The 18,619-nt window shown below is 43.3% G+C and overlaps 1 protein-coding gene across 1 annotated transcript; it reads right to left on the bottom strand.

Annotated features, from left to right (window-relative positions):
• Positions 1-1,985: 1,985 nt before the first annotated feature.
• FOXN4 (forkhead box N4) lies at positions 1,986-17,868 on the bottom strand. Its single transcript, XM_010582073.1, has 9 exons — positions 17,779-17,868; positions 7,246-7,409; positions 6,265-6,380; positions 6,054-6,167; positions 5,800-5,927; positions 5,313-5,409; positions 5,026-5,233; positions 3,616-3,999; positions 1,986-2,993 (listed from the first exon to the last, which is right to left on the bottom strand). Exons 1-9 carry the CDS (start codon positions 17,859-17,861, stop codon positions 2,743-2,745), a joined length of 1,545 nt encoding a protein of 514 aa, XP_010580375.1. The 5' UTR covers positions 17,862-17,868; the 3' UTR covers positions 1,986-2,742.
• Positions 17,869-18,619: the final 751 nt, after the last annotated feature.

Here is an 18,619-nt window from a genome sequence, read left to right as displayed (position 1 = left end):
TCTCAGGTGGCCTTTAATCAGTTTGGTTCACGGAGGGGAAATTTGAATATGTCTTTTCCAGTGCCTTTGGCTGTGTGGGTGCATCATTTCACCAGCACAGGTTTAGCTTTGGCTCGCAAATGGGGAGGCATGACAGTGATGGAAGGTGGGGATGCCTGGTTCGGGTGCAGTGCTGGTATTGCTGTGGTGTGGAGGTGTCGGATACCTCCTTGGTCATGCCTGGGCTGGGGAGTCCCACCAGGGTCTGTGGGGAGGTCTCCCTGTCCTGGGGGCAGGGGTGGAAAGGGTGTTATGAGATGCTTTCTGGGTTGAAAGGTATCACTGCACTTTATCGGGGAAGGGGGGGTGCTGGTGCTTGCCGTAGGGGAGCCAAACCACCACCAATAAAGTGACCACAGTTCTCAAGCAAGTTTTCCTGACCTCTCTTTCTTTTGTCATTGTATAAATGCGGTGGAGCTGAGAAGGGGCTGGTGCCTCTGCTGCTGTGCAGCCCCCTTCCTACAGCACCGAAACTGCTTTAGTTAGAGAGCAGCTCGTAGCATCCTCCTGTGAATGCCTGTCCCTAAACCAGAGCTCTTCCACGCATTTAGCTACAGGATTTTCAGGAATAGGTTGACAGCATGGAGAAACAGTTCATACAGTAAATACCTGTAAACTCTTATTTTCCTGGAGGATTTGAGCCAGGGACAAACCCTCCATTTGGACATAGTATTGTGTCTGTAAAGGCAATGAAGGCTGGGGAAAGCTGCTCTTTTGGAGATAAGCCCTTGCTTCCACTTGCAGATGGGCGCTACACGTGCTCTGTCCATGGAATTAGATGCTTTTCTGTTAGTGGTGGCATGTAAGCAAGCCTTCGAGTCAAGAGAAGGGCCCACTCCTCAGCATGCTCAGACACCACGGCTGGAGTCAAACATGTCTGAGCTTTGTCCGTTTGTCACCATCCGTAAGTTGCGTGAAACTATTTCCTCATTGGGTTGGATTTCCAGTAGCAAATGCCTCGGAATTACTGTTTAATGCTGAGCTACAGCATGCCATCTGGCAGGAGCTTGCCTGACACCAGAGTAGTTATAGTGCAGCACATCTAGAATGACCCAGGCTTAGTGCTAAGAAATATTTATTTAAAAAAATTAAGATATCATAAATGACACCAGTCACAGCAAATTATCATTAATCACATTTGTTCTTGAACAATAAATTATGACGCGGAGCATCGTGCCCTTTTGGAAGAGATTGCTGTTGACATACGCACGGGGAAGATACAGGCACAGATATTTTCTAGCCCCTGATCTTCACCACAGTGATTTTCAGGCAAGAAGGTGCCCCGCTGGGGCGGCTCCAGTGTCCTGCACCCTCCGGGTTCTCAGTACATGGACTGGTGTGGGAGAGAGGAGCCTGTGAGCACGTGGATACAATACCAGGAAAGGACAGACTGGGAAATTCTATTAATGCACAGGAACAGGCAAATCACAAGATATAAATATTACTTCATGGTCACAGAGGTATAAGTAAACTAAATGCTAAATTCCAACATACAGTTTGCTTTTTATATATTCAGATGTTTCATCACGTTTTTTGCAATGTATGTTACCAAGTATAAATCAGGGCTTGAAAATTTAAAAAAAGCTAGGTTAGAATCAATTTTACTTGGTGAAGTAGGAAAGAAAGACTATTGTGAATTGGTATGGTACAGTTACAATATTTGGTCTCTGAATTTTCTTTAAAAACCCATGAGTTTCACAGTATCAAAAGTGCTTATTTAAAAGAAATGTAGTGTAACAACAGTGACTAAAATTGTTGAATTTTTGATTATGAATAATTTAGTGGATGTAAAACAGGTTACTGCAGCATTTTAAAAAATTGAACAGTGCTCAGTTTACATAATTTTTTTCTCTTCATAACAATAAATATAAATAAATTTACAAATAGTAATACTGCCTAGCACAAGAATAGACAGAAGCACAATACACAAGACTATAAACAAATCTAATCTTCTTTTAAAAAACCCTAAAAATAGGCACAATTCCTAAAATCTTCTAGCCAGCGATCAGTTTAATAATTCAGCAGTACTGCTTCCTTCACGGGGTAAGGACTTTGTTTTTAAACCTAGATGTAACAGTTGCCTGCTACGGGTTTGACTTTTCATTTTTAGTATTTTTGCTCCATTTTTCCTACCTCATAACAATAAATTAACAATAGTTATGTCAGAACAGTGTTAGTGGTGCAAGTCTCTCCATAAACTGCCTGTGGTCTTTGTTCAATGGCAATAGTTATTTGGCAATTTAAGAAAAAAAAGGATGGTACATCATCAACCATTTTGGACTCCAACTTGGTGCTGACCAGCCCGTTGACTTGTATTGGCTTCTGCGTAGGTGGTGACCCAACAGCATCCGCATGTAAATCCAGGTCACAGTGTCAATTAAATGTGTTTACCTTAACTGGACTATTCTTAGCTCAGTTACATTCTAGTGAAAGTTCCTGCTGACTGATGCCTTCCAGGTCCTTCTTAAGAGCTCACCAGTCCTGCAACACAAGTCTCCGTGCCCATTCCTCAGTCTTGCCTTGGGTGAAAGTGGTTCTACTAGCAACAGGTTGATTTGTTTTGGCATCACATGCTGTGTCCCAGTAAATAGCCATCACGTTCCACGTGTCTGCAGGAGGAGCTCTTTTATTCCTTTCAGGTCGGATTTTAACAGTTGGGAGAAACTGGCCCCTGAGTCAGAGGTCCATGGAACGGTGCAAAACTCAGAGCAGAGCGATGGGTTTGTTGCCTTGGGTGTTCATGTACTGAGCTGCCGCTACGTTGTCCAGTGTCGTGTAAGTGGTATAAAGGCCGGTGACCTGCAAGTCTGAGAAGGAGTGATCGCTGCCACTGGAGACAGGGGTGAGGCCAGGGGTGCCCAGGTCACAGTCTGAGAGGTGGAGCGGGGAGTTGCTGAAGGCACCCAAGGTATCAAGGCTGAAGCTGTCGTCTTTCATTTCCTCCCATATGTTACCTTTAAAAGATTAAATTCTGGTCACAGCAACACATCCAACCCACCCAGGCACTGTGTGTAGGGGTCAGTCCATAACTAAAGGGCTTTACCCACTGCTTAGGACCACTGCTGCTTGCAGATGGTACCACTTGTAGGTCAAAGGCAGTAAGAGTGTCTGTTCCTCCCCAAATCCTCTGGTTCCAGCAGGAGTCCAGACCTTTCCAGGCAGCATCTATCTGCCATGTGCTGACCAGAAACCCAGGGGTCACGCTAGGCATCACCACCAGCTAGGGAAGTTCTCCGTTTACAGAGGTAGAAAACCAAGGCACAAGCAAAGCTATGGTTTTCCATGGGCAGAGAGGTGTGGTGTCCCAGATCCAGCTAGCTGGACATCCCTGCTTACATCTACTGCAGTGCCTACACGTGAACCATGGAAGGTGGTTTGCTGTCCCATCTAGCACAGGGCAGAAATGCACCAAGGAAGGCAGGGAAGTCACGCTGCAGAGGTCAGCACCCAGCACAAGTTTTCAGCTTAGTTACATCCCACCCCAGAGCATCCTGATGAGGACCCTGGTTATATATTCAGTGACTATGTAGTCATATAAACCATGCTGTCCCCTACCCCAGCTTCCTTCTCCCATACCTTGCAATGCAAAATCCATAATGCTTGGGTCAAGAGCATCCACCTCAGTGTTCATGTCTGCTGTCATGTTCAGGAAGTCCGGAGGTGCACGTCCCATGGGATGGTGGGGAAGAGGGCTGTGGCTCATGTCAGGCAGAGTATGGAGAGGAGGCGTTTGTGCTGGTGCTGGTGAGTCTGGGGCGATGCGAGCCTGGGTCTGGATCTGGTGATGCAGGGGGATGGACTGTAGTGAGAGTGTCATGATCGGCTGAGGCTGCAGCTGGGAGATGGAGATTCGGCCTTGGGCTGCTGCCATGTGGTTCAGGGTGGAGACCTCAGACTCTGCCTGTTTGCTGGCCCGCCTGCAGTTCTCAGGTCTGTCAGTGATCAGCTTGTCTAGCTCCTCTGCATGAGCAATACCCATTCCCAGGGGAGAGAAGAGACAGTTTAACCCGTTTGTTCAAGCAGGGCCCAGCCAAAGCATTTCACAAGTGAGCACAGCCACACGCTTTTGCCATAAAACTGAACAGGCAGTGTCTGTCACCATACAAGATGCAGCATAGAAAGCAGGCTTTGACTGTGCAGAGAGCAAAGAAATGCCATCTACTTCCCTACCCTTAGCCCCTACCCTAGTCAACCCCCATGGTTACCCCTAACTGAGCTAAAGAAATGATCACGTGAGACTTATACAGGGCAACCAAGCCACCACTGATGGCAGCTGGCCCACAGTTGCAGAATGAATCATCCTCAGTAGGTCTCCTGCTCATAGGGATACTCTGAATTCTGCCTGTATCTCAAATCAGATTTGTATGAGAAACTCCTGATGGTTTCAATGGCACTTTTGTTTTTAAGTAAAGGAGAACGCAATATCATTGATTGTATGTTACAGATTTTGCAGTGAAAAACTCCAGTTGATTTTGCCCATACTGAGCTCCTGAAAGCTTCAAAAACCCGTGTCTTTATAAATAAGAATGTGAAAGTTTTAGTAAAGGGAGAGTTTTGCAGAGGAGCAGGCAAAAAGCTGCATTAAAATGTGACACTATAAATACTAACACCGGAGGCAGCATAACTCCTCAGAAGGTCTTGGATGTGCTAGATAGGTTAGCATGGGGGAAAAAGACAATCCAATTTAAGGTGGGGACCAATTTCCACTGAGGCCCTCCAAAAATAGCTGTCAGTTCAGTTACCCCCTCCTGCTGTAGTGTATCGCCCTGTCATACAACCTCAGGGCAGCAGCAATGACTTCATTCAGTGCAGAGCATGGGGTATTCCAGCTGAGCAGCTCAGAGGAAGAGGCCGTTGCAAGGTGTGAGAGCTTTGCCAGCTCTGTTCCATATAACTTATTTCTTAAGATTCATGCATTCCTGGCCAAATAGCCATTTTTTCCCCTTGCCTCTCATATGCATAGTAAAAGCATAATATAAGCCCTACCTGGGTTAGCCATGCTCCTGTGAATAGCAGCTAAGTCCTTCCGCTTCCACTTCTGCATCTCCTCTTCCATCTTGTCGATCTTGGCAGGATTGAGAGCCCACAGGCACCCTTTGCGAGAGGTGCCACTCACCTTGTTCTCCACCTTCTCAAAACACTTATTCAGAGACAGGTTATGGCGCACAGAGTTCTTCCAGCCATCAGGGGCTGTCTGAAAGATGCAGAAGGATGTTAGTGAAATAAGCCATGAATAAAGTATTTATGATATTCTACTTCAAGTGTACGCATACCCTGAAGTAGGGAAAGTGCTCCTTCATGAAGCTGTAGATCTCGCTCACTGGGAGACTGCCTGTCTTGCTGTTCTTCAGCGCCATTGCAATCAAACAACTACAGGACAGAGAAAGACAGGAAATAACAGATTGCCTATACTTAGCCATCGTGCCTTCTTCTGGTCTAGCAACCTTGGACCCATCTCTTAAGACACAAACAGCTGGCTGATCATGGGATTACCATTCTCAAGCACTCAGAAGTCACCCTGTGATCCTGCAGATTTTACTCCTCTGTGCTATTACTCTACCTTTATGCTGATCTCCAGGAACTAGTTTGCTTGTTCATTCCTGCTACCCCTCAGAGGCAGCTTCCACAGAACTCCTGGGCGGATGACAGGATTTTTGTTCCCTTCAAAACGAATCAAACACTCTCATGCTACCACACCTACAGTGTTACAGTCATCCCAATGCAGGCTGTAGGCAATACGCTATTCTGCTCTCTACTCACCTATATGAATAGATTGGCTTGGGGTAATGCTTTGGATGCAGTTCTTGGGCAGAGTGAGGAGCCAGGCGTGGCTGAGAATAGTGTGGCTGAGTCCCATAGGATGTGTTGTAGATTGCTGCTGGGTTACACTGTATGCAGAAGGAAAAGAAGGAAAATGTAGGATTAGGGATATTTTATTGTTTTTCTTTTAAAAGAGTTCTAGATATGATCTTGGCAGGTACTTCGAGACACAAACGACAAGCAAATAACAGTACCTGTTGTGTGTTCTGTGCTAGGGCAAACACTTGCTGTGAATGAGGAGGAGGAAAGAGTTGTTGCTGTGTTTGTAAACCAGGAGATGGCTGCCCACCTACAGCATACTGGCTCATCTGCTGAGATAAAGATAACAGACATGTCAGTCTTGAAATTACCGACATCTTTTCCTAAGAACTGTTGCAATAATAAGCCATCGAGGCTTGTTCTTACATTTGCTCCATGTGTTGAAATAGAATTCAGTCCCAGGATTCCCTGTGGCAGGCTGGCCTGGACATGAATCATTGCTCCAGGTGCTCCTGTCGAGTGCATATTGCTTGCCACAGGACCTATTTTGGAGAAAGCAAAGGCAATGAATGTTCGCATGAAAATACACTTCAGAAAAGAGAGCTGACATTTATTTTTAATAGATGCAGTTGAACACAGCTAAGCTCTGGAGTGGATAATCACACCTCTCTGTGGTTTTCCATCCCAAAAGAACCTAGAGCATTTCACAAATTGCAAAGATGACATCAGCCGCTTCTAAAACTTGTTATGCAGGGAATGAAAGATGACAGCTGTTTAACTGTCCACAGTGGTGTAACAGACACAGTATCTTACAAAAGGAAAAAAAAACATATTCAGCACTATCTGTGCTCCAGAAGGATTTCTGCTCTAAAGCAAGCAAGATGATACGCTGAGCTCTCTCAATAGAATGCCTTAGGGAACAAGTGTGTTTACCCAAAGGATGTTCACAAAGGAAAGAAAGGCATTCAGTGAACATATGCTGTAAGTCTGTATGAAGCAAACAGGTATGGGGTAAATGAGGTACTCTTAATTTTATCGATGTTGAAACAAACAAGAAAGACTAATTACCTAATTTCAAAGCTGTTGAAAACCTCTGAAATGCAAGTCTTAAATACCTTGGCCCATGTTCACACAACAAGGCACCAGCAACTACGCTGAGCAGAAAAGCCAACTGGATCCTGAGATCTCTGTTGCCACTGCTAGGGCACTGTGCCTCTTGAAATGAAGGAAATGTATCAGCAATAGCCTTATTGGAAGACAACAGGCTCCAGGTCTTCTGACAGGAAGTGAAATGTAATGCATTTAAAAGGAATCTACTAATAGGAAAGCTACTCTTTGTGGGGCAAAGAAAGGAGGCAGTAGGCTGTGTCACTTACATGGCAGTTATTTAACATCCTAACAGTTTACCTGTCTGTTGTAGCATTGCATTCTGGGCACCAAGACTAAAATCCATTCTTCCACTGGCCATCTGTTGTAACCGAGGAACATCAACAGACGTCAGCCACGACAAGGACTGTAAGTCACTGGGGAGATCATCTTCACTCAGCTGGGAAGGGTCAGAAGCTAAGAGTCTGCAAAATACCATGAAAGGTTAGCAGAGAGTGGAGATGCTGCTACACTGTCCCTGGTAAGAGGGGAGATGACTGGGATGTTGAAGCTTATGTAGATCACTGGGGAAAACCTGTCAGGCTGGAATTCCGTTTGCAGAACTCAGATGCGACCTTTGGTTTCACAGCTGGCTGGTTACTACTGCCCTTTACCTAATCAAGTGGTCCTTCATACGATTTGAAACATTTTGGTTAAGAAAACTTCTTGTGCAGTATTTGTAGGGGAAGAAGGCATAAGAACCCGGAAGAGAAACTGCCTAGAAACAAAACCAAAGCTGATTCATTATTTTCATATTTGTCAGAAATTTGCACTCGTTGGCCTTGATGTAGAAGAAACCTGTCGGGACTTTTAACCTGACAATTTTGCATTAACCTTGAAATCCAGTGACCAGCCAGCCTTGGAAGGAGTTCCTGTGCTTAGCTCCTCAAGGACCTGTGTATGCTGCTGGCTGGAACACTTGGAGAGGTCTTTTCCCAGCCACTGCATCCCATTGGTGGGGACAGATCAGCGGAGAGTTGCTGCATAAACAAAACTTTACAGATTGATCTCTTCCATTCAGATACATGAAGTGACTGATATTTAACAAGGAACCATGAAGCATATGAAACAATTTCTTAGGCAGATTTTGACATACTAAATGATCGGAAAGAAAAGCTAGTGACTGGATGCACAACACCACCCAGCCTGCCTGTAGCTGACAAAACCAAGGTGTAATGATGACAGGCTGCTTTTGGTATAAAGCTCTGTTTTTGATACATTCTGCATGCTCCATCCCACCTGGTTTGTTTTGCTTCTGATAGAGTGCATGGTACAAAACTGAAATATTGGAATATATTTACAGTACTCAAAAATTCCTGTGTGGTCAAAACTCCAGGTAAAGTCAAATGAAGGGCTAAACTACTTTTACTTATGTTAAACAATATTGAAGAATTCATGGGTATCTTGAGGAATAAAGCAGTAATTAGAACCTGTCAGGAAGTTATCATTAGATACCCAGGGTAAATCCAAAGGGATTCAGATCCGGGAAAACATCTTTCTCTTTCAGAAGAACATAGTTTAGTTGGATGTAGTTGATTTTGCTTTCAAAACAAAGGCTTTAAAGAGCTCTCTCATAAATATGTTAAAGCCAGCTGCGTGGTACTAATGCGTGTTCATTGCCAAATGACAACGCAGAAGCCTTAAATAAATCTGGTCTCTTGCTGAAGCATCTTTTATGTTTTACACGATTCTAAATCAGCTTAAAAGACCAAGGCAGAACTCTAGTGCCTGGCTGCCCAGGAGCTTTCAGCTCCTCTATTCATGATTTCCAGAAACACATATCAAAGTTCCCTAAACTATTATCTGGGAGATCTTTAAAGCAGAATGTAATTTATTTGTTTGTAAAAAGATTTTGAAAAGAAGAAAAGGGGAAAAAAAACAACACCTGACCAGAAGCCAAAAGCTCAAATCCTGGCCAAAAAACATCTTCAAATCTCTCTCCCAGCCTACCCTGTTTTCTTTCTCCTACTGTAGTTATAGTGCAATAATTAGCATTGCCATGGTTACCGCTGTTCAGTTATTTTGTGAGGCCTGGGACTTAAATACATAAAAAGACTATCAGGTGACGGCTCTCTGGGCCTGGAGATTGGCTGGATTGGAAGTAAACAAGAGCATTAAATGATTTGAAAACTGGGCAGGCTCATGTCGTTTGCAACAGTTGGGCCCATTCATGGGAAGCTGATAACCCATTGTGCAGCCAACGACTGCTGCCCGGTGGCACGTGGCCTCGATTGTTTTTGAGATTCTTGCTTAATTGTTCCCCCCCCTCCTCTTTTTTACAAACTTCACATTAATCTGGCTGAATGACAGCCGACACACAACACACATCCACATGCCATCTGGCACCCCGGTCCCTGCCAGTCCTCTCAGACAAGTCAGCTCCTTCAACAAATAACGGGGTCAGATGGGCGGCGAGGGTCAGCACCCACTGCACACGCCTCCTGTCAGGCAATGAATCCGCCACATGCCCTCGCTGCTCCTCCGCATGGGACGAGCATCTCTGCACCGGAGGACCGTGGGAGTCACAGTGGTGCTCAGCAGCCTTCCTGGCTTTAGCTTTTTGGGAAACAAAGGCCCCTGCTTCACACTCACCCTAGGTGCACTCATCCTGGTGCTCTTTCTAGTTGTGGGAATGACTGGCGATGCCCTGGGTGCAGTTGGATGCCATCAGAAGCTTGAACCACAAATCTCCTACTTGCCAGTTAGCATCGCGCAGCGTACCCCTCTCAGCATCCTTGTGGTGCAGACCCACGCAGCTCCCTGCCTCTCGCACTAATGCTGTGGATCCAAATGAGGGCAAGGAAGGTGACCGAACATTTAAGTTGGCATAACATCCATTAGGCTCTATTTTAAACAGATACAAAGATGTGATAATATATAATAACTAGACAAGTGTGCAAGCCAGCTCTTTTTCCAAGGCAAAGATGTTTCCTTCCCTTCCCCATCCTAGTATGGCAGGGCTGTTTGAATTTGAGTTTACAGTTCTTTTAAAATCACCTCTGGCTGTTCACTTACATTTTATCTTTTTTTTTATGGATTTGTTGGTTGTCAGAATAACTGTTTTCATTAATAGTGGGGGGAAAAAGTGTATTTAATCAGAATAAAATATTTCACATTTAAGGATTATTCTTCAGGATGCCTTCAAAACCAATGTTGAAATTTCATATGTCTTATAGAAGGTGAAACCACTTTAAGTATGCCCATCGCTGTCTGACTGAGGTGTTTTAAATGCCCAGATATATTCTGCAGCATAAAACCAGTTTATCTCACAGTACACAGGCTCAATGTGTGTCCTGCTTTTAGTGAAAAAATGCTAATCTAACTGCCTCTGGAAAGAGAGCTATGCATAGTAATACCTAACACTTTAATCTCATAGGGTTCAATCTTTCTGACCTGAAAAATTGCCTGTGTCAAGCCAACTACAAATACATAAGTACGTACTGTAATATCGTGTGTACTTTGATTCTGTTCCCCTCCACCACCCTTTTCATCTCACGTTTGAGGGTAAACTTCAGGAGTCAGAGATCCTGTCTTTAGATGGGTGTTCACAGCCCCTGGCACAATGGGGCCCTGTAGTAAAAGCAGCCATTTCCTTTCAATGCATGTAAATGAGATAAATAGTGATACGCTGTAATTAATGCACACTACTGAAAATGTCTCCAGCTGCACATTCCCCAGGGCTGGCTGGTATAGACGATGAACTACTAAACCCCTATGAAGAAAAGGTTACAGTCACACCAAATGTGTTGCAAACATGATATTATTTTTAAAGGTGTGGTGAAATTATGCAACTCTACTTTTACCCCTCTCCTTTCAAACCTCTGCAGGAAAACACCCTTCTGTTTCTATGTGTTTCTACCCTAGAAAGGCACCTGCATTAGTAAGAATCCACATAATGATGAGGATTTAAGCCCCAGTTCTCCTCTATATATCAGAGGATGCTGGCCTCCTGTGAAAAGTGCTCTGAGAGCTATGGTAGGTATGATACAGAAATGCTCAGTGGTAGCATTAATCTTTGCTATCTGCTCTACCATGTGCTGCCCAAAATATTTATCCAATCAGGGCAATAGATCTTGGCCACCAGCCAGCCCGCACAAAGTTTACTTTTCCAGAATCAGGAAAAATACCCCTTGGAATAAAACCCCTTTCCAGATCTCTCGATACTGAGCTCCAGACCTTCCTGCCTGCAGTAATGGACAAATTGGACGCCTGCATTGGTTGCACATCTGACAAAGCTCACTAGAGCCTGTCAGCAGTGCAAAATCATCTGTTAGATGTACCTAAAGATATCTCTACTTCCCCCCCCCCCTCCATCAAGTACATCCTGCAGGCACAACAGCTAGCAGGATGGAATGAAATTCATTCCTGGCATAACTTTGTGGGAATCTGCAACTAACATCAGAGTTGAATTTGAATCTATATTCATAGATCTAACTTTACTACCTTCCTCACATTGAGCTGTTCTAATGAGCTGGATCTGAGGTAGTTCATCACCACAGAAACCGCTGTCAAGGTGAACTATCCACTTCTACATTTGCAAATGCCATAGTATGGTGAACTTGTCACTGCAGACTATAGGGACCATCTCTTCAACAGCATTCTAGAATAGTCTGTCAAACAAGTTTGTTAAGACTAAAGGAAAGCTTGGCAATGACAAGCATACTTTAAGGTGTTTTATCTCCAGATAGTTTGGCCAATAACTGGGGATTCCAGTTTATGATTTGATGCGCAGAGTTACATATTTCTATGCGTACTGCACCATTCACACTGCATTGGACTCTGTCTGCTTGTTTGCTCTGGAGTCTGTCCCTAAAAGATATAAAGCACTCAAACTGGTTGATGTTGTAGGGCAAATCCAATGCTACAGGTTCTCTCAAAGGGATTAGTGTGTGGTGGCAACTCATCATTGCCTCCATTCTAAACAAAGTCAGACCAAACCATTTTGGTTGCATTTGGCATATTCACCTTCAACCATAGTTTTAAGATGTCTCTCACTCGATGGACAATTTTTATTACCATTGCCAGCACTGACATCTGAGCTTTTTGCCTATGCTTAAGTAATACAAATAGAAGCAATCAGGGGTGATAGTTTCTTAACTAGCTGTTTGCAATGGTTTATCCAGTGGGAGTGAAAATTGAACACAAGTCCTAAGAAAACCTCTTCTTGAAGTGGTGATGAGAAACTGTTTTCTTTTGTCTGGGATTAGGTTATGTCCTCAGTGCAAATACAGTGATTTCTCATATGTAAGCTGACACAAGGAAAATATTTGTGTTTTGTGACTCTTCAGCTGTCTCCATGGTGAGGAGTATTCTCCATTTTATTGAAGGAGTCAGCTTCACTGTCTCCTTTTGCTCCTCACTCCATCTGTTCTTTCCTCTATGTACTTCTCTTCCCACCTTTCTCCCTTACAGGTGCTTTTCCCTGCAACAGGTTCTGTTTTCCATACTCAAAACAACCTGCCTCTCTCATCCCTGTTCCTGCACCAGCTCCTCTCCTGCTTCAGCCAGCAGCTCTCACTGCCGCTTTCTGTCTGCAATTCCTCTTTGCCTCTTGAAGGCACACCACCCATCCAGTCCCAAACCACCAGCCCGCCTTTCTCCTCCCTGTCTTCAAGTTCTTTGAGTAATTTCTGGCCTTGCTGGAAGTAAGAACAGAAATTAGGCAGCTTTCCAGGGACAACCAGAAAGTCCCTCCTCAGCTTCAGCTCAAGAAACTTTGGATTATAGGAGCCAAAACTAGTAAGGAAAAAGCAAATAACATGATTACCCTGTCAGGTGTTGCTGTTCTCCTTTTCTTACACCATGGTTCAGACTAGAAGATGATTCTCCAAAAACCTTCTGCAAAGGCGCTTAGGGCTAACAAAACAGGCTATAGATGTGCTCCTGGAGACTTTTATACATTTCAGCTCTGAGTTTCATAATGCCTCATTACATCATTTTGGTATGACATGAAGGGAAACTGAATTACAAGTGACCTACATGATTTGCTTAAGCCTAAGAGGAAGTTAGCAGCAATGTCAGCACTGAACTCCCAGCCACTTGCTCCCTACTGTGCTTTACCCGCATAACCATCCCAAGGTTCAGATTTGCTAAATGCAGCCAGTATCTGACTCTGCAACTTGTTTTGCTAAAAAAAGAACAAACAAACAAAACCCAAACCTGTGACTAGTGTCAAAATAAGCTTCTCCTTGATGCAAAAATGTGTTGAAGTACCACACACTACAGGAATGTTTTCTGTTAAAACCAGGAACATTGTCCATTTGGGAAGCTATTTTTCCCTTTGACATTGCTTCAGCTGCTGTTTATTAGCACTGAACTGATCTATCTGCCTGGGATCTTGTGTAGTTATTTACTTCAGTGTAAAGGGAATATAAAATACACTACCTTTTGTTTTGCACTGTTGTAAGAACTTGTCTCAAGTGCATTAATTGCTGCTGCGGTCATGCAGCAATTCTGCTTTCCGCATGTACAAGAGTTTTTTAAATGGGTAAAATAAGAGCGGTGTGCCATGAGCATCTGAGATCTCACAGGAATGCTGAAAAAGTCCAAATTCATTTTCTGCTTCCTTGTTTTGAACAAGGGGTCAAGCGCCTTTTTTGAGGTGAGGTATGAACTCCATTCTGGTTTCACTGGAGGCAGATGAGCTTGAGAAGCCTGCAAGACATCACCTGGGTACAAACCAGTCCTTCCCATCTCTGCCTGCAAGTGCAAGACAATTTGAGGAGCAAGGGCCACAAATTTTTTATTAATCCAGATTAGCACATTTCAGGAACTGCATAGGAAACAGTTGAGCTAATCCACTTAAATCAATCCACACTGGCCTGAGTTTAACTGATTCCTAGGAGGTTTCTCACATTTTTTTGAAAGAATGAAGCAACTACTGTGATGAAATTCCTCCGACACATCGAGTCATTATCTCACTCCCTGTCAGACACACATGGTGTCAAGGGAATGGACACTGACATTTTCTTCAGGAACAATTACGGTTTTGTTAGTTATGCATTTGTAACCTTTTGTCTGCAGAAATTTCCTTCATGCAAACTCCCAGACTCCATCCATCCCCAGTGGTGACTGTCAGGAGGCCTGAGCTGTAGCTTGCTCTCCAGAAACCAAAGTGCAAAACCAGATATGAGACTACCACTTAGGAGACCTCAAATGTTCTGCGTGTCATAAAGATAAAGACTTTCCACCTTTTTCACCACTGTAAGGCAGTCACATCCCAAATGTATGGAATACAGCAGTTGCATGTTTATGTGTCTATGCTTCTTAATTGATTTTATGCTAAACTATGCTAGCATAAAGTAATTATTAAAACAAAAATTTAATCAGACTATCTAATGAGCCAATGAATATAGACCCTTTTTTTAAGAACCAAGAGGAGAATTAAAATGGGGTGAAGGAGGATATAGTCTATTAATATGTTGAATGATTAGTTACTGAGTAATGACTTTTTATCAAAAAGATATCCATTTAAAACTGAATTTCTGCTTAACATGTGTAGAAAATGCATTGCAAGGCCTTCAAAATGCTATATAAGGCTTCTATCAACTGGAAACACATAGTAATATAAAAAAATAGAAACATGGTCCCTACACAAAATATTGAGCTGCAAGTTAATTTATCTCGTTGATCTTGGGTTAGCTTTACATCTTAAGTAATGTTATTTCTTTAAATAGAATTGCAGATTTTAGTTATTTCTTTCAAAATATAAATGCCACATTGTTACCTAGAGTGATGATTTGATTCCTTAAATTGGATTTTCACATATGCCAAGTAATCCATAGCAAGTTACTCTTTGTCTCCCTTCTAATGGCCTGGTTTTCATATCATGATTTATTATATGATATGTAATAAACCACACATAACTGTACCTAGTTTGGGAATGGGATAGTCCCTGAGAAAAATAAGCATGCTGCTGCATTTGAAAACCAAGAATGTTGAATTAGGATAATACCAAGTCTTATCTGGGAGAGAACTTACAGGTCTGCAAGTGTTTTTGCAGTCTTAGTCCAGGCCCACCTTGGCTTCTCATCTGCCTCCCTGGGGCTTCTGTTGCTCAAGCTCTGCCTATTAAATCTCATTCTGCACTTGTGTACGTCACAGTAGGCCTTTACTTCTCTTGCACTGGTTATGCATGTTAAATCAAATTAGACTGCAAAAAGATAGACTGCAGATTTCAATTAAAAATATTGCTTAAGATCACAGTACTCAGGAACTGAAGAACCTTGTTTCTCAGAGACCAGCTCCAAGCCCACTGAAGACCATGGGAGCTCTCCACTAAATTAGTAGTCTTTGAGTTGCCTCCTATAGTTTACATAGCTTTGTGCTGAAATGACCACAAGCACACCGCTGCATAGTAAACTTGTAGTCTGCCTATTGCTTTGATTTAAATATAAAGATATTTACACTGAAACATAATGTTAAATATTAATTATAATTAACAAGAATAAAGTGTTAAGGGTTAAAAAATCCCAGTGTGTTACAAGTCTCTAGTTTTAGTCCCTAAAATGTAAAATAAAATCATTAGAAATATATGTCACTACTACAATTATGAAAATATTTAATTTAGCGGTATTTTCTCCGGGAGAGTGAGAGGCATCTGCTAATATGAAGTATTACTTTGCATTGGTAGCCAGGCAGTGACAGTGCCATAAAAACATAGGCATCAGAGAAGATAAGATGGCCCTTAATCATTCCTGGACAGTAGGATATTTTATATCCCACTGCTGTGTCACTGGAAAAGATACTTGCTAAAATCATTTTACTGTGGTGCAAATAGTCCCTGGACTTTGCACAGCAGTCTAATCCTCATCACTACTCTATGTGCTACAACAAATTTACTATAGGTGCTTTGGATCCACAGAATTCAAAGACCTGCTAAAATCAGGGATTTTTTTTTTTTCATCCATTTAAAAAAAAAAAAAAGAAAAAAATTCCCATTGTTTCAAACTGCAAGCATAAGCTGCATGAAAACTTATCAATATTTGCTGATTTGATCCCCTGCTTACATGCCCACACGCTCCCCTCCCTTTTCAGTGTTTCCTCCTGCACACTCGCAGGAAAGGCTGGTCTCCTCCAAGTCCAACTGTCCCATTGAAAGATTCCAAGTAAGACAGAAGAGTATTCTGAGCACAGCCCCAGCCTCCCACTCACTAATTGGAGGCCATTCCCCATTTTGTGGAGCCTTGATGCTCCCCCATGGAGAACTCAGGACTGTGGGTTCCAGTCTTGGACTGTGGTGACAGCAGGAGAGTAAACAGAGCTGATAGAATTTGACAGGTCTATTCTTTTCTTAAAATCATTCAGTCTAAAAGATTTTCTTTTACATAATCCAAAGTGTTTTCTCATGAAGTAGGACAAATACTGCTCTGCATTTATGGTGCAGTTCAGATTTTATGCATTTTTATCAGAATTTGCCACTATTAAATGAGGTCAAATAATTCATTTTAAAGCTGCATTAAAGAAATCACAAGTGGGTTAAAAACTTTAGACAACTGGGATCTTTGAGTTCAAAATGTTTAACAGACAATCTAAAGTAGTTTTTAAAAACAGATGACTTCTGAATAAAAGAAGAAACTCTTACAATTCCTTTACTGGCAGTAAGATAAACCCTATCTTTCTCCCCCCAAAAGAGTGTTTCTTCTGCAGCTATGAGTTAAAGAATAGTTCTCTCCATAAAGACGGTCTTTGTTAAGGTGGTACGTTCTTCAGGGCAGTGAAGATACAGACTTAAATATAAGTACCCAGAAGTCTCTCTCATACATACCCTTCATTAAATACTGAATAATTTCTTCACAAATATTTACATAGCCAACAAAAATGCCTAGAGCAAATAGTGCTTTAATAAACAGCAAAACAGAGTTCCACAAACCTTTTTCCACAGTGGCTTCAGAGAGTATAACAAATCACTTGTTGAGCTGCAAGAGGCTGCAGTGCAGTGTTTGCATTTTGAATAGAGAGAGGCTGATAGAAGAATACCTGCGGCAGACCACTTTTACCCATAGAAATGGGTGAAAACACCCTCAGGCTAGGAGGAAGGAGATAGTCTCTCACTCCTCATTTTAAAAAAAGAATTTTTTTTTTTTTTTTACTGTGAGAACTGGATCGTGTTCTGCTATTCTGTATTTCTTGGAACTTTGCATCATGTGACAAGATGTAACCTAACTTAACCCAGTGCACTGTAATTCATGCAGAACTATCCCATGACTTCTAACAATACTTTTGAACAATAAATGGGTGCGTAGAGATATAGATAAATTATCAAAGGCTGTTGACAAATCCAGGTTTGTTCCCACCGATATTAGAAGACCTTTGACATGTCAGTGCTTTGGAGTACTACATAAGTACTTGTTTTAATGAAAAGCTCTTCTAGTGTCTATTGCACTTGATTTAGTCTCTCCATGACTGCTTCATAACAATGCAAAATGGGATCTGAAAGGGAACTTTTAAGTAATTATTATTTAACAAGAATATCCTTCTCTGGCAACACTCATACAGTAGGGAAAGTATAGTGGAAGATCAACCCAAGGCTTTGAAGGTGTATTTATCAAACATAGTTTAGTATCAAAATACTTTAAACAGGAACGCTTCTAAATGTAATGCATTGTAACCCCTCACCACCTTAGAAATCTACTTTACAGTGGAGAAAAAAAATGCAGTTAACTCTTTTTTTAAAAAAAAAAAGTTGATTTCTATATGCGAAGGCTTTTTTTTTTAGGAAATAATGGGAAAACAACATCCGTTAGCAGGCTGTGACAGTGCAGTGCGTATTTTTGAAATCAATAAACGCCTCACCTGTACTCCTGTGAAGGGTGGTGATTTTGCCCTGAATTCCTAATGATTCCTGACATTATGGACGGGATATCACTTTCTATCATCTCCTTGGCAAAAGACAAGAAAACAGAAAGAAGCCGTTCAGGCAGCAGTAGCTATCCAGCACTTCAGCAGCGGGCAGAAGACAACAAAACCCCAGCCGAAACCCAGGACTACAGGAAAGTAAAGCCCAACTTATATTACCTTTACCTCCGGGTGCACTGGTTTTATTTGGGCCAGGCAATGGAGTAAAAGGTTTTACGGGGAGGGGGGGGGACGGGGACGGACGACGACGACATGGGACACACGGACACCAAACAACCACCCCAAAAAAGCAGATTAGAATGGGAACCTTGCCCCTGATGGAGGGAGCATCAATGGACCGTGGGCACGGTGGGGCAGTTCGGATGTCAGAGGGCTGTCAGTACCGGGAGCACCGGAGTCAGCCGGGGGAACACTCCCGCCTCGGGGCTGCTCTTAAACTCCCATAAAAGCATCCGCGTAGCATTTATGAAAAGCAAGCTGCGGTAACGTCCAATGGTCTAAGTACGTCCAGGCTGCCCCCCGAGGAAGAGAGGAGGGAGCCCGGCGGGAACCGAGCCCCGGTGCCCACGGAGCTGCCCCGAGGGCTCTCGCGAGCCCTTGGCGGCGGCAGCCAAGGAGGATCCCCGCGTCCCGCCGCCCCGACACCCCGCACCCCGGCCTGCCCGCACCTCCCGGCCGAGCGCTGCTTGCTCCTTCCACAAACCTGGCGGGCCGGGGCCCGGGGGCCCGGCCGGAGCTCCGCGGCTGCGGCCCGGCGCGGCGGGGTCTCCCTCTGAGG

Source organism: Haliaeetus leucocephalus, unplaced genomic scaffold (assembly GCF_000737465.1).
Source record: "Haliaeetus leucocephalus isolate CR32 unplaced genomic scaffold, Haliaeetus_leucocephalus-4.0 Scaffold840, whole genome shotgun sequence".
In the NCBI taxonomy this organism is placed as follows: Eukaryota; Metazoa; Chordata; class Aves; order Accipitriformes; family Accipitridae; genus Haliaeetus; species Haliaeetus leucocephalus.
Note: the sequence above shows the minus strand (reverse complement) of the source record. Positions and strands in the feature narration are given on the sequence as shown.